This window comes from Micropterus dolomieu, linkage group LG13 (assembly GCF_021292245.1).
Source record: "Micropterus dolomieu isolate WLL.071019.BEF.003 ecotype Adirondacks linkage group LG13, ASM2129224v1, whole genome shotgun sequence".
In the NCBI taxonomy this organism is placed as follows: Eukaryota; Metazoa; Chordata; class Actinopteri; order Centrarchiformes; family Centrarchidae; genus Micropterus; species Micropterus dolomieu.
Genome location: NC_060162.1, coordinates 25750527 through 25764556, shown reverse-complemented (window position 1 = coordinate 25764556; position 14030 = coordinate 25750527). Strand labels below are relative to the sequence as shown.

At 40.2% G+C, this 14030-nt stretch overlaps 1 protein-coding gene and 1 long non-coding RNA gene across 5 annotated transcripts in view; one reads left to right on the top strand and one right to left on the bottom strand.

Annotated features, from left to right (window-relative positions):
• LOC123981414 overlaps nt 1–9528 on the bottom strand; it is a 27790-nt gene extending 18262 nt beyond the window's left edge. For both annotated transcript variants that reach the window (XR_006827758.1, XR_006827759.1), the window contains exons 1-2: nt 9419–9528; nt 8781–8857 (exon numbers count right to left, since the gene is read on the bottom strand). This is a non-coding gene — a long non-coding RNA (uncharacterized LOC123981414). The remainder of the gene's footprint in view (nt 1–8780; nt 8858–9418) is intronic.
• LOC123981413 (transcription factor 4-like) overlaps nt 1–14030 on the top strand; it is a 245674-nt gene that overhangs the window by 195780 nt on the left and 35864 nt on the right. For all 3 annotated transcript variants that reach the window (XM_046066215.1, XM_046066216.1, XM_046066217.1), the window contains 5 exons: nt 2263–2413; nt 6752–6822; nt 6995–7073; nt 11639–11718; nt 12450–12659. In XM_046066215.1, the coding sequence (XP_045922171.1) occupies nt 2263–2413; nt 6752–6822; nt 6995–7073; nt 11639–11718; nt 12450–12659 (591 nt within the window). The remainder of the gene's footprint in view (nt 1–2262; nt 2414–6751; nt 6823–6994; nt 7074–11638; nt 11719–12449; nt 12660–14030) is intronic.

Here is a 14030-nt window from a genome sequence, read left to right as displayed (position 1 = left end):
TAGTTAATGTAACAGAAAGAACACATATGACTTTAACAGACACCTGTCAGCTAATCAAACAAGTGATATCTGTGGACATACAGTACTATAATGTTTGTCTATGTGTGTTCAGACTATAGACTGTAAAGGGGGCGTAAAAGAAATGGACATATTCACCATGACGTCACCCATTGGTTCTGTGGACTACAGTTTTGAAGCCTCGAGTTTGGCATTTTGGCCGTCGTCATTTTGATTTTTTGGAACCACACACCAGACGTGACGATATTTGGACCAGTGGGTGGCGCAAGCTAGCTTGGTTAGCAAGGCGCAGCCGTAATTCACATTAACTTTGAGAACACCTGGATGCTAATTTTGGCTAGCGAAAAACAGGCTTAAAACAAAATGTACTTTCTGGAAATAAAGAACAGCTGACTCCTAATGAGCTTTTTCAACAGCTCTTGTCAAATGTGCACAGAGCAATGGATACAAAATACCTCTATCCTGATTAAAAGGTCACCATGGTAGTAATTTGGCAATCATAGGATAGCCCTAAAGCATACCCTGCTTTATCATCTATTTTTCTCTTTAAATTAGTAAATGAACATCATGCTGTGTTGAAGAAGATTTCAAACGATGGCATCGTCTATCGGCTCAACCCGATACCAAGGGTCGCTTGGTTGAAACTAGTTTTGATGACATAGATTTAACTGCTGGGGAGTGTTTCCAGTCTATTGACTACCAATAGTGAATGCTTAGACTGATTTAATTACTCGAATTTTTCTCTAGACGGTGTCGTTTTCCCTGTCACCTGGGTGTCTGTCGTTTAAATATACGCAAAACTTTACAGACATTGATAAAGGTACAAATGGTCTCAGAAATCAGGTTTGTCAAGCTCAAATCTGTGTAAAAGGTTATTCTTAAAACTGAAGAAGAAAACCAGGTGTCCTATCTATATGGATTTTAAAAAATCAGGTTACTGCATAGTGTGTTAGATTACTAAACTACATGTAGGTGCACTGAGTGAGTCACAGGAAGGTTTAACAGAGAGAAAGCTCAGTATGTTTGTAGTTTCTTATGGCCTGCACAGAGATAAAACTGATCTCAAACCAGCATAGAGCACATCACATGTACCTCTCTCTCCCCCTCTGTGTTTCTCTCTACCAGACGGTCACCACAGTGGCGATCCCTGGAGCAGCAGTAGTGGCAGTATGGGCCAGCAGGGTTACCACGGCAGCATGCTGGGGGGCGGAAACTCGGCCCACGGCCCCGCCCAGAGCTCCTCCTACTGCGGGATTCACCCTCACGACAGATTGGTGAGCAGAGGTGTCAATCACGGTGTACACAATTACCTGTGTCTGTACAGGTTGCGACACAAGTGATACTTTCCTGTTCAACCATCTAAATTATCCGTACTATGAGTGGGTGGGACTTAAACCATAAGTTGATCAGAAGTTGCTATATTTATAAGAAAACTATTTACAGAACTGCCTCAAAATTAAGCTTCAGAGAAATATAAGAGAAGTTGTTTTATAAATCGCATACTATACCATATTTATTGTTTCATTTTAAAAAAATGGAAGTTGACACATTTTACTAGATAGTACTGGATACTCGTTCCAACCAAGTACTCGTTCAACCCTACTTACATGTACTTTTTTTCAGTTCGGTACTGACTCAGTTTTCCAGATTCTCCCTCATATTCCATGACTTTGCATGATTGTTTTTGTATTTGTTTTTTAATATAAAAAAGCATGTTTATGGTTTAAACTACACTAAAAATAAAGGAAAGAAAGTGTAAAATACATTCTGCTGTTTTACAGGAAAGCTAGCTAACTTCAGAAGCTTTCTAAAGTAACACATACGCAAAAAAAAGAACACTACAGATCATAGCTACTATGAGGCAGAAGCAAGCTAAGTGGCTGCTTAGAGGCCATTGAGCTCTCTTTGACTTTCAATATTTTTGTCATAATGTAAGTATTTTGTCAAATGAAATATTCTTATGTCTGTACACCTCCTCTTAGAATTCATAATATTATGGTGTAATCATTCCTGGTATACATTTACAGTAGAAGCCATAAATGTCATGCATGACGCATGAAATTTATAAATTTGTACAAATAAGTGAGGCTGTGAATCTGTTGAAGGTCATTTACCCAATGGAGAGGCTTCATGTTTATCACCACTGCCTTTTTATTTTTATCCTGTTGTGATGTAACCTTTCCTATTTTGCGGCAGTTTGTCCCTTTGTTGTTAAAGTTTCATTTTGTGCCGTCCGTCTCTCAGCAGAGCTACCCGTCACACTCGTCTGCAGATATCAGCTCCAGCCTTCCTCCCATGTCTAGCTTCCACCGAGGGGGAGGGAGTGGGGGCGGGGGCAATCACTACAGCACCGCCTCTTGCACCGCCCCCACCAACGGCACAGACAGCATCATGGGTAAGACGCCTGTGTGTATTTGGGACTTGAAGCAATGCATATCAAGAAATGATGCAGTTGCCTTTTATAAAGTCATTAAATTATAAAATGCTACTTTTAGAAAATATACGCTTGTTGGCATGACCTACTTCCTGCGAAGATTTAGACCACCTACTATGCTCACTCTGGGGATGAAGCCTGCTGAAGAGATGTAGAAATGTTCACGCACACAGCTCAACTATCACTTAGAGAAGTTACATCTACATGAGTTGATGGCATCCTTTATGGAAAGTCATCTGCTGTCAATCAGTCGGCGTAGTTAATGACATTAGCTGTTCCTATTTAATTCACTGAAGAAGAAAAGCATCTGTCATATGTGAGTTGCGACATCACAAGATTTACAGTGTTCACAAAGACTTAGAAGAATGTCTCTTTATTCATCTGATTGGAAAGAAAATTAAAAAGTATTTTTTTCACTCTAAACTTGAATCTGTTTTAACAAGATGCAAGCAGGTGGAAAATTCCCGTCCTGCAGGAAGCAGGGGAAAGAGTATCGGGTTAATTAAGAAACAAAGCAGAGATTACTGTTTTTTACAAATTGTGATTTGTTTTTATTATACTTTCAGCCATGCTAGCAGGCCCTAGGGATGCTAATGTCTGTCTGTCAGTTGGTCGGTCCACCACTTTGGTCCAGAGTCAAGTATCTCACCAACTATTGGATGAATTGCCATGAACCTTTGTACAAACATTAATGGTCCCTAGAGGATGAATCCTACTGACTTCCCCTGATTGTTCTTCTAGTGCCCCCATGAAGTTGGCATTTATTTGTTTTATAGCAAAATGTCTCGACACCTACAGATTGTCTTGACATTTGATACACACAGTCACTTCACCGCTGAGGATGAATTGTAATAACCTTGGTGATCTCCTGACTTTCTCGGAGATAGAAAGAGCTGCTAGCATGGCTGGAGACTTCTAATGTGAGATGACATATTCATGTGAAGGTGTATTTGGACTTGGACTTCAGTCAGACTTTAGTGACAATAATGACGACTTGGATTTGACTGCTGACTTGGACTTGACTTTGAGACTGCACTTACTTAACAGCCGACTCCTTAAAGACGTGACTTGATGTTCGACCTGAAAGCAAAAGCATTCAAGACCTGAAAGACTTGCAGCTTGACTTGGCAATTTGGAATCTGGACTGCCATCAAAGACTTAACACTTGACTTGGGACTTTTCCTAAGGACTTAAACAAGCTCTGCTCTGTGGAAGCTTCCATTCTTAAACCATCTGCAGCCACTTTTACTTTTTTTTAGTTTAGCGACAAGGATGCACTCACTGTTTGTGTTCTGACTTTGGGAAAATCCACAAACGATCTACTCACAGTGACTACTTGAAAAACAACATTACCGGTCCTTTACTGTCACAAGACAACAATAGCTAGAACACATTTTTATTTACTGCCCCATAACCAGTTATAACTTAAACCACTTAAAAACTAAACTTCAGTGTCAGGGGAAGAAGCAGCGAGTCAGAAACTGAATATAATTGAATTGAGAAAAACAGTTGAACTCCATTTGGGCTGGACCTTGACATCACTGACACACACACACACACAGAATACCATATGGACCCCTTGCTTTGAGTCCCAGAGAACAAATAGGACAGCAATAAGAAACAGATTGAAAGTTTGTTTTCATGGGAAGACATCTCCTACATTCCACAAAGATATCTCACACACACACACACACACACACACACACACATACACAAGCCAGAGCAGATGAGTGTAAACACAAGATGAACCTAATAAAAAACATGACCCTGTTGTTTAAATATAAACATATGATACACGTGTGTGTGCACATGAGCACTTATACAAGGACACACAGTGTTTCCAGACGTTTCTCTGCCTCTGTTTGATTTCATACTACGTAGTAAACAAGTGAGATGAGTTCTCATTGCAGCTGTAGTCACTATGGAGGCATGTCAGTTACAAGTGATTTTAATAATGAGCCGTGTTCACAATGAACGTATGAAAATGTCTGTAGAAACTTTTCAAACCTCCTGCAGCAAAATTCACTTCATTGTCCATCCATATGTCCCGCAAACTCGTTGGTGTTAATTCCTGTAGTTTAATTACGTCACTCCAGCACATCACTAAAACAGTAACTTTCTCGTTGAACTCATAGAGTCAGCTCTAAATACAATGTAGCAGGTGTGTGGCAGGTGGCACCATTTAATGTGACTAAACCAACACATGTAGCTGCTTGCAAGCTCGACAGTGTTGGGCGAGTCTATATTGGGTGAAAAAGTAAGTGACTGGAACATACTGAAGGACTGGTTGCCAATCAAAGTTTCATTGTAGAGCCGCAACAATTAGTCGATTAATCGATTAGTTGATCAAGAGAACGATCAATCTTTTACGTCAGTGGGAAAAAAAAGAAACTTTTTATGGTTCCAGTTTTTCAAATGTGAGGATGTGCTTTTTTTTCTTGTCTAAGATTATAATAAATTAAATGTCTTTGGGTTTTGGACTTTTGGATGGACAAAACAAGGCATCTAAAGAAGTTTTGATACAGTTTTTCTACCGTGACCATTAAGAGTTTTTTGTAAATTACATGAATCCAGACTGATCACAGCTGCTGTTCTGCATGAGTGTTTCATTCTCAAAAGTGGGTGATCTCCCTCTGAAGTAGCATAACGATGAGATTTAGAATTAAAATGATCAGGGTCAGAGACCTTGGATTAAATCTCCAGGTTGGTCCAATGAACACCACTGGTAGGAAGCTGGTTAGGCATCATGCCCTTGTCACCGCACCAGCAACCAGTATTTGAGTAGGTTTTAAGTAAACTCAAAAAAGCAAAATGCTTCATTATTGGGCGGTTGATGGTCCTACAAATCAACTAATGTGTTATATGGAATTGGGACAAAAAATTGTCAAATGAACAGAAACGAAACAACTAATTAAATAAAAAGGTGCTGTTTAACTTAAAAAATATATAATACAAAATTAAATTACTCTATTTTTCTCTTTGAAGAGGTGATGGACAGAGACAGAAAAACAAAAACATCAGTTTTATCTTCTGAATGCTCTCCTCCTTTGCAGCTATAAGCTCTCATTTATGAAAAAGATTTTCTCCTGCACATGTTCTAAATTATGCATCAAGTCAGGATACGAGTGTGTGTGTGTGTGTGTGTGTGTGTGTGTGTGTGTGTGTGTGTAAAAGTAATCCCTTGGATGGTTTACTAGACCAATGGTATGGCGTGAGTGAGACATGAGGCTTTAACCCCAAAACATATGCCGCTTCCTGTCTCTCTCTCTCCCTTCTCTCCCCACTTCATCTCGCTCTCTCTAACAGCTTAAAGAAGTCCAGTCCTGCCAATTTCTGTAATGGATTCATTTGCCATGAAAGGATGTGTTTTTGCTGTGCTGTGTCTGTGTGGCGTGCGCGTGTCTAACTTGTGTGTGCGAGCGTAAACTTTCCATCTGGGATCTGCTATCAGGAGAGATGAGCTGTGAGCATGTCAGAGTCTCTCTGCCTCAGTGTGTACGTGTTTGTGTGTTTGTGTGTGTGTGTGTGTGTGTGTGTGTGTGTGTGGGCGCTCATCTGGTCCTGTGAGGTCACTTCCTTCTTCTTTGGCCTCTGTGCTCTTCAAGTGTGTGAAACAGATTTAGTTGTATTGAAGTCCAGTATTTGCACAAGCACACACACATAGTTAGTCACTTAAAATGTGAACTGTAAATGTTGAATGTTGGTCTCTTTTGAGTTCTGTCTGTCTCATTACTTGAAAAGGAGCCTGGTCACACCACCATTTACAACAGTTAATATTGGAGCAAATTCAACTCATTTCAAATCATTGAATCATTGATATGTGTGGGTTAATGCATTGGAGCTGAAGTAAATCAACTTTGGTGAACGGTGACACAAGAATATTCCCCACTCAGAATCGTTCTTGGAGAATTCGCATTATTTATTTAACCAAAATTATATAAACTGCTGCACAAAAGAAGAAAATGAATTCATGTGCTAACTTCCTTTACGTTGGGTGCTTCTACTTCTCCTTCTGCTTGTTTTATTTCCAGCAATGTAATAAAGAATGAAAAGGAAACCAGGCAAAGCTGCTACAGAGTGTGTGTATCTGTGGACAAGGAAGACAGATTAATTCATGAAAGTAGTGGAACCAGATATTTAGGTGGATCACTATTAATGAATGTGTTGCCGGTTTGAGTGCGAAACGGATGGACTGATAGTGTACAAATAGACAGAATAATTAAAATATGTACTCAACTACATCCTTATTTACAAGAACATGTCCCTGTATTCCCCTGTGTGTGCGTGTGTGTGCAACAGCTAACCGAGCACAGAGCGCAGCAGCCAGCAGCTCTCAAACAGGAGACGCCTTAGGGAAAGCACTCGCATCCGTAAGTGCAGCACATACAAACACACACATAAACATTCACACACATACAGATGTGATAGACCTGTTTAGTATTTTTATTAATGCAGAATTATTTTGTAGCCTATGTTACCTAATTAGTTTTTTTATCAGACTTTTCACGACTTTTTGTTTTCACAATTCTACATTTTTTTCAGATCTACTCTCCGGACCACACGAACAACAGCTTCTCGTCCAATCCCTCCACTCCAGTAGGCTCCCCGCCCTCCCTCACAGGTAGCACATGAAACTCACCCTCCAATCACAACACACCAGCTACATACAGCTACAGAACCAACAGCATGAGCAGAGCTGACCCGGACTGGATACCAAATTACTCGAACAATAAAAATGCTGACTTGAAACTTGACTTTAACTTGTTTGATCTAGTCTTAAATGACTTGAGGCTCAGCATGAACTTCTTAGGACTTAAGACTTGACTTGGACTTGTTTCAAAGGATTGAGGCTTGACTTGGACTTGTTTCAAAGGACTTGAGGCTTGACTTGGACTTGTTTCAAAGGATTGAGGCTTGACTTGGACTTGTTTCAAAGGATTGAGGCTTGACTTGGCCTTGTTTCAAAGGATTGAGGCTTGACTTGGCCTTGTTTCAAATGACTTGAGGCTTGACTTGGACTTGTTTCAAAGGATTGAGGCTTGACTTGGACTTGTTTCAAATGACTTGAGGCTTGACTTGGACTTGTTTCAAAGGATTGAGGCTTGACTTGGCCTTGTTTCAAAGGATTGAGGCTTGACTTGGACTTGTTTCAAAGGATTGAGGCTTGACTTGGACTTGTTTCAAAGGATTGAGGCTTGACTTGCCCTTGTTTCAAATGACTTGAGGCTTGACTTGGACTTGTTTCAAATGACTTGAGGCTTGACTTGGACTTGTTTCAAAGGATTGAGGCTTGACTTGGACTTGTTTCAAAGGATTGAGGCTTGACTTGGCCTTGTTTCAAATGACTTGAGGCTTGACTTGGACTTGTTTCAAAGGATTGAGGCTTGACTTGGACTTGTTTCAAATGACTTGAGGCTTGACTTGGACTTGTTTCAAAGGATTGAGGCTTGACTTGGCCTTGTTTCAAAGGATTGAGGCTTGACTTGGACTTGTTTCAAAGGATTGAGGCTTGACTTGGACTTGTTTCAAAGGATTGAGGCTTGACTTGCCCTTGTTTCAAATGACTTGAGGCTTGACTTGGACTTGTTTCAAATGACTTGAGGCTTGACTTGGACTTGTTTCAAAGGATTGAGGCTTGACTTGGACTTGTTTCAAAGGATTGAGGCTTGACTTGGCCTTGTTTCAAATGACTTGAGGCTTGACTTGGACTTGTTTCAAAGGATTGAGGCTTGACTTGGCCTTGTTTCAAATGACTTGAGGCTTGACTTGGACTTGTTTCAAATGACTTGAGGCTTAAATTGGACTTGTTTCAAAGGACTTGAGGCTTGACTTGAACTTGTTACAAATGACTTGAGACTTGACTTGGACTTGTTTCAAAGGACTTGAGGCTTGACTTGGACTTGTTACAAATGACTTCTGACTTTACCTAAACTTGTTTCAAATGACTTGAGACTTGACTTGGACCTGTTTCAGATGACTTAACAAACTAAAGCTATACATTTGTATTTAATAATAAATAACATAGGGCGATCTGCTATGTACAGTAAGTGCAATCAGCATAAAACAAGGCCATAAAAACACATTAATAATATCCGTGTCTCCTCTCCATACCCCTCCTCCTCTTATTTCCACCAATTACTCCTCCTCCCGGCTGATGTTGTAAACTCTCCCTGCTCCTTAAAGTGAAAAATTACTTTTCCTAATAATAGTTGTGTAGAATTTGTCTCTAATTGCTGCTACACACAATATTTGATATTTCTGTGCTGCGCCTTGTGACTGATAGCTTTAATTACGAGCACCACTTCGACAAATCGTTCACAAAACCTACCAGCTCTGCAAACACGAGCCCCCTCCCCTCTTTCTTCTCCTCCTCCTCGTCATTATAGCTGCCTGGGATATTGCCTGCTAAACCATAATTGGTGTTTATCATTGTGTCAGAGTTACTCCACTTTTTACAAATTAGAAATGAAGCCTATTAGAGCAAACTACATGCAAATTGATATCCAAGGCTAATTCTGCGAGGGTGTTTTACAGTGTTGGACCCGGAATAATTTACCCTGCCGTTTAATACATATATTTGTATTTGCACATGAATGTACCCAGGTGATTATTCATTAATTAGCATATGGTAATGAGTGTGTACTATGAATAAAGCAGAGGGGAGAGAAAAGACAATTAAAAAAAGAGAAACATGAGCTAATGAGATGAGATCAGAGTTACAAGGGAGAGATCAGTGGTGAAGGCAGAGAAGAGGTAAGAGGAGGAAAGAGAAGGAAAACAAGTATGGAGGGGCAAGAAAAGAGATAAAGGAGGAGAGGGGAGGGAATGAAGCAATAAGAAAAGAAAATGAATGAATAAGAAACAAGCAAGGAAAACAAGAGAGAGGAGCATAAAAGATGACGAAAATGAGGGGGAAAAAAACTACATGGAAAGGATAAAAAATAAGCGATAAAGTGCTCTCCCTACCTTGACAGGTTCCAGCTAGCTGGGATTAAAACTTAATGATCAGACTTCCTTCATGTAATCTGATGTAGACTGTCTTAGTTTATGCTTGTGATTTTCAAACTCTCAATAACATGTCGGCTGTTTTTCAAAAAACACTATTTTTTTTCAAAACTGCCAGAAAAAATATTTGGTGGTGCTTTATTTTCAAATGCATTTTTGAATACTTTTGAGGAGAGAAAGAGGCCATCATACGTAAAGTTACATCTACAACACCAATCAGTGTTAGTTAGGTCCATGAGTTTTGAGTCATGTTATCATTTAAATGTTTGCTGATTGATCGTGATCGGCTGATTGATTGTGAGGCTGCGACATCACATGCATTTTGTTAGCATTAGCTGTCATTATGGTTGGTCACACATTAGAGAAAATAAATAGTGGCAAAATCAATTAATGAATGAAATGATGCACAATCCTGAGAACAAACTGTCAGGGGAAGTAAACAGAGTACAGAGTACAGAGAGAATAAAACACACCACTACAATGGAGGATAACGGATTTTCATTTGTGATGCTCACTACACTGAAAAATGACTTCACTTAAACAGCAACATCTCTTTGCTGAAACACAGTTATGAACCATCGACAGAACACACCGCAGCCAATTTTATATGTATAATTTATTTGGTGGAAAGTAGTCCCTTCAGTGTGGTTGAGGATTTACACAGAGTAACAGGGACACTGATCTGAAAATATGTTGCTTTGGGGCATTTTTCAATTTTTTGAGCACCACAAACTAAACTGAGGGTATCTATCTCCGAAACTTCCATTCACCGCCCCAGTACTGTAATTCACCACAGAGTACTCAGAGATAGATACCCTCAAAACCTGGACACATAAAACCAAAACTATCTCCGTGACCAGAAACACCCTGGGTAAAAGGCAAAATATGTTTTGAGTGATAAGGGTGAAGTCAGTGCTTGAATTGGGCCAGTGGTACAGATATCCGTCCAGCTGAGAACTGTTGCTTATTAGTTGGCACTGCCACTTTGTAATTATTCATTGTGTACTTATTGTAAGACATGGGTAAGAGATGGGCTCCCTGATCCAGCAAGCAGCAGAACACTTTACAACAGTTTTGTTTGGCACTACATGTGGTCTAGGTTTGTAAGAAAGCAGCTGGATATGAACTCGCACCTGTCAAATGGTCATTACAAAGCCTGGCAGGTATCACTTTGTGCACATAAATTCATATTTTGTATTACGAATTAGTCTTTTGTACCCTCGTATTTGTGTCTTGCTGTACATACATGCTATGCATGCTGTTTTTTTTAAGCACTGGCATCTTTTTTTCCAATTCAAGCACTGTGTGAATTGAAGCTTTAACAGGATTTTGCTATGATTTCTACTTTTTAAAATAAACTGAGTTAGAAATCAAAAATCATCTATAAGCTTGTCTCACTTTTGAAATGCTACTGAAAGGCCTCCATATACCAGCCCATCATCACTGAGGGCCTCATGTCAATGTAAATTCACACAAGTCGCTGTCTCCCCTCTGTCTATCAGCTAATGAGACCTGTCGATTCAGATACGACCCTTCAACGAGTGACAACAAACACAAAAGCAGAAGAGAGCAGAGACACAAAGCTTGTTTATTCTGCAGAGGGCCCATGCTAATCAACCGCTTGTACCTTTTCAAAGACAAAAGCCTTGTATTAGCATTTCTGCTATGAGATATGAGATGGTTTGTTTTCGTCTTTTTATCCACATCTCTGCGTTTATTCTGTCGGAGTACCATGAGTGGGTACGATGAGAGACTCCTTGCGCATAAAGACGTTTTGTCTGGCGTTTGGCGCTGTACATCGAGTGGTTTCTTTCTTCAACATATAAAAGGAGAGGAGGGTTTGGCTCTAATCCTCACACAGACATTCATCTATTTTCTGTACACACTTATCCCGTTCAGGGTCACAGGGAGAACCTATCCCAGCATGCTTTAGGTGAAAGACAGGGTTACACCCTGGACTGGTCGGCAGTCTGTCACAGAGCTTACATGCTGCTGAAGGGATGCCAGTTTGAACTAAGCAGAAACGTCTCGACTCCAGTTATTTTCCCAACTCCCAGATCTCCTACTCATAGCTCCCTGTTCTCTGAATCCTGTCGTGCATCTTGCTTTTAATCTGCTACTGACATCCTGTAGTTCCCCATCCCCTCTCCTGACGATGTCTGCTTGTCTCCTGTCTCCTAGCTGCCAGTTCAGCTGTCTGGTCGAGGAACGGCGGACAGGGAGCGTCATCGCCAAACTATGAGGCTCCACTGCACTCTCTGGTATACACACACACCCACAGTTTGTCCAAAATAGAAAATATTTTTAAAGGGTCAGTTCACCTAAAACCATATCTTCACACTTTCTCCTATTTTCACATTGCAGATAGCAGATAGCAGATTTTTTTTGTTTGCAGATGGTTTGAGATCTCTACACTGAAACAATACTGTGGAGATTAATATGTTTAATATGTTAAGAGCGGTCGATTCACAGTGTTCCTCCAAACTGTTACTTCACCAACAATATGTCAGAATGTCTCTCACCACATTTTTGACAACCCTATACATGTCTGTGGCACATGTCTGTGGTCGTTTTTAGCAAACATTTTTCAAATAGGAGAAATTGTTGCATTGGTGATACTATTTACAGCAGCAGGCTCGTGAGTGTAGGATTAAGTCCAAATAGGCCACAGTGTGTGCGTCATGGTAATAAAGGAACATATCACCCAGTGCAACAGTGTGGCTCACTGCTGTGTTTTTAATAGCCTTTAATGGGAGTTATTGACAATAAGAATAATATATTCTTGTTCACATGGACCTGTGGTATCTGGTAACTGAGTCTCTGTCACCTGTCTTCTGTCTGTCTTCTGTATTTTGATAATTAGTTAAAGATTAGCTAAAGATCCAGTCACAATCTGTATAATCTTTCTGAAGCATTTCTGTTTGATCCAAATGAGTCAGAGCTGTGTCAAAGATAAGAAAGAACACTTCAACTGTGTCCCTTCTTTCTGCAGCAAAGTCGTATAGAGGACCGCCTGGAGCGTTTGGATGACGCCATCCACGTACTGCGGAGCCACGCGGTGGGACCATCAACGGCAATGACCAGCGGGCACGGGGACATGCACAGCCTCATCGGGGCCGCACATTCGCACAACGGCGCTATGGGCGCTCTGGGCAGTGGGTATGGGACAGGACTGCTGTCGGCCAACAGACACTCCCTCATGGTATGTACCTGAGAGCATGTTTCTATACTGTATTAATGAGTGTGACTGTTATGCCATCAGTAGGAGGAGCAGCACAGAAGTCCCATTAATGAAGTCTAATTCATTTAAGCTGATGGAGTTCCAAACACTGAAAAGGAATCTCCTCCGAGACTTTTACATGGATGAATCTAAATTTACTGTTACATAAGATATTGGAGCACTGAATGAAGTTTGTTAAAACAGCTCAACATTAAGAGACTTCAAACACTCAAATATGTCAACCTCAATATGTCGTAAAAGTCTTAAAATTTTAGTTTAAAAGTGAGTCAGACTGGCAACAATATACAAAATAGACAGGATACACAATAGAAAAAATGACAATATTTTATTTGAAGAATTATTTACTTGTAAGCAAGATTATTTATGTGGTTAATTAATAATAACAATAAGAAAATTCCACTCACTATTAAATGAAATGAGTTGTTAAATGCCAGTGGTGTGAGCAAAAATAAACAGATTCCTAAAAGAATAACAGAAATTTGGCCGCAACAAAACTCTGTCAGACCGTAAAGCTAATCAAAGTTGAAGATCAACTTAAGGCTGTAGCTGAAAATAGACTGAATATCTTACAAAGGAAATTCATGGCCAGTTACATTAAAACACGTTCTGCGTGTGTTGCTTGACAAGATTATTTGTCTTGGGGGAAAAAGGCAGAATCGACTTAAAAGAAAGTGGATTTAAATTGACAAATGAGACTTGACTTATGTCTTCCCACAGCTGGAAAACATGAGGTGGGGTCCCACACATGGTCAAACAAACGTTTAAGTACTGTATTGTATTAATAGAGGTGCAGATGAATTAGTAAAAGAAGAGGAGAGAAGAGCAAACAAGGGTAGAGGAGGATGAATTGAAAATATGAGGTAAGGCAGCAGTAATGTTTTCCATGTTTAATTTAGGCTTTTTTTTTTTGTCAACTTGAAACAATAAACATAAAGAACCAAACAGCTGTGTAAGAGATGTAGAAGGGCGAGGGAGGGACAGAGAGAGAGAGAGGGAGAGAGAGAGCATTAGAAAACACAGCCAGCATAAACACATTCAGATGCCCGAACATCTTCGGTCAGACCTACTTTGTTTATTTGTGTTTAACGATTGTGCATATTCACATGTGCACTAGTACAAACGCACCAGATGTTAATGCAAACTAACACACAGAACACTCTGCATACTGTCACCACCTTTTCAACACCTCTCTCTCTCTCTCTCTCTCTCTCTCTGTACAAAAACCTGGCCACAGCCTCTGTGGCGTCATCCGTCAGGGTTCTGAAGGGACATTTTGTCTTTTGATCTGTCCAACTCTTCTGTATTGTGGCTGGAATGAACACTGCAGCCTTT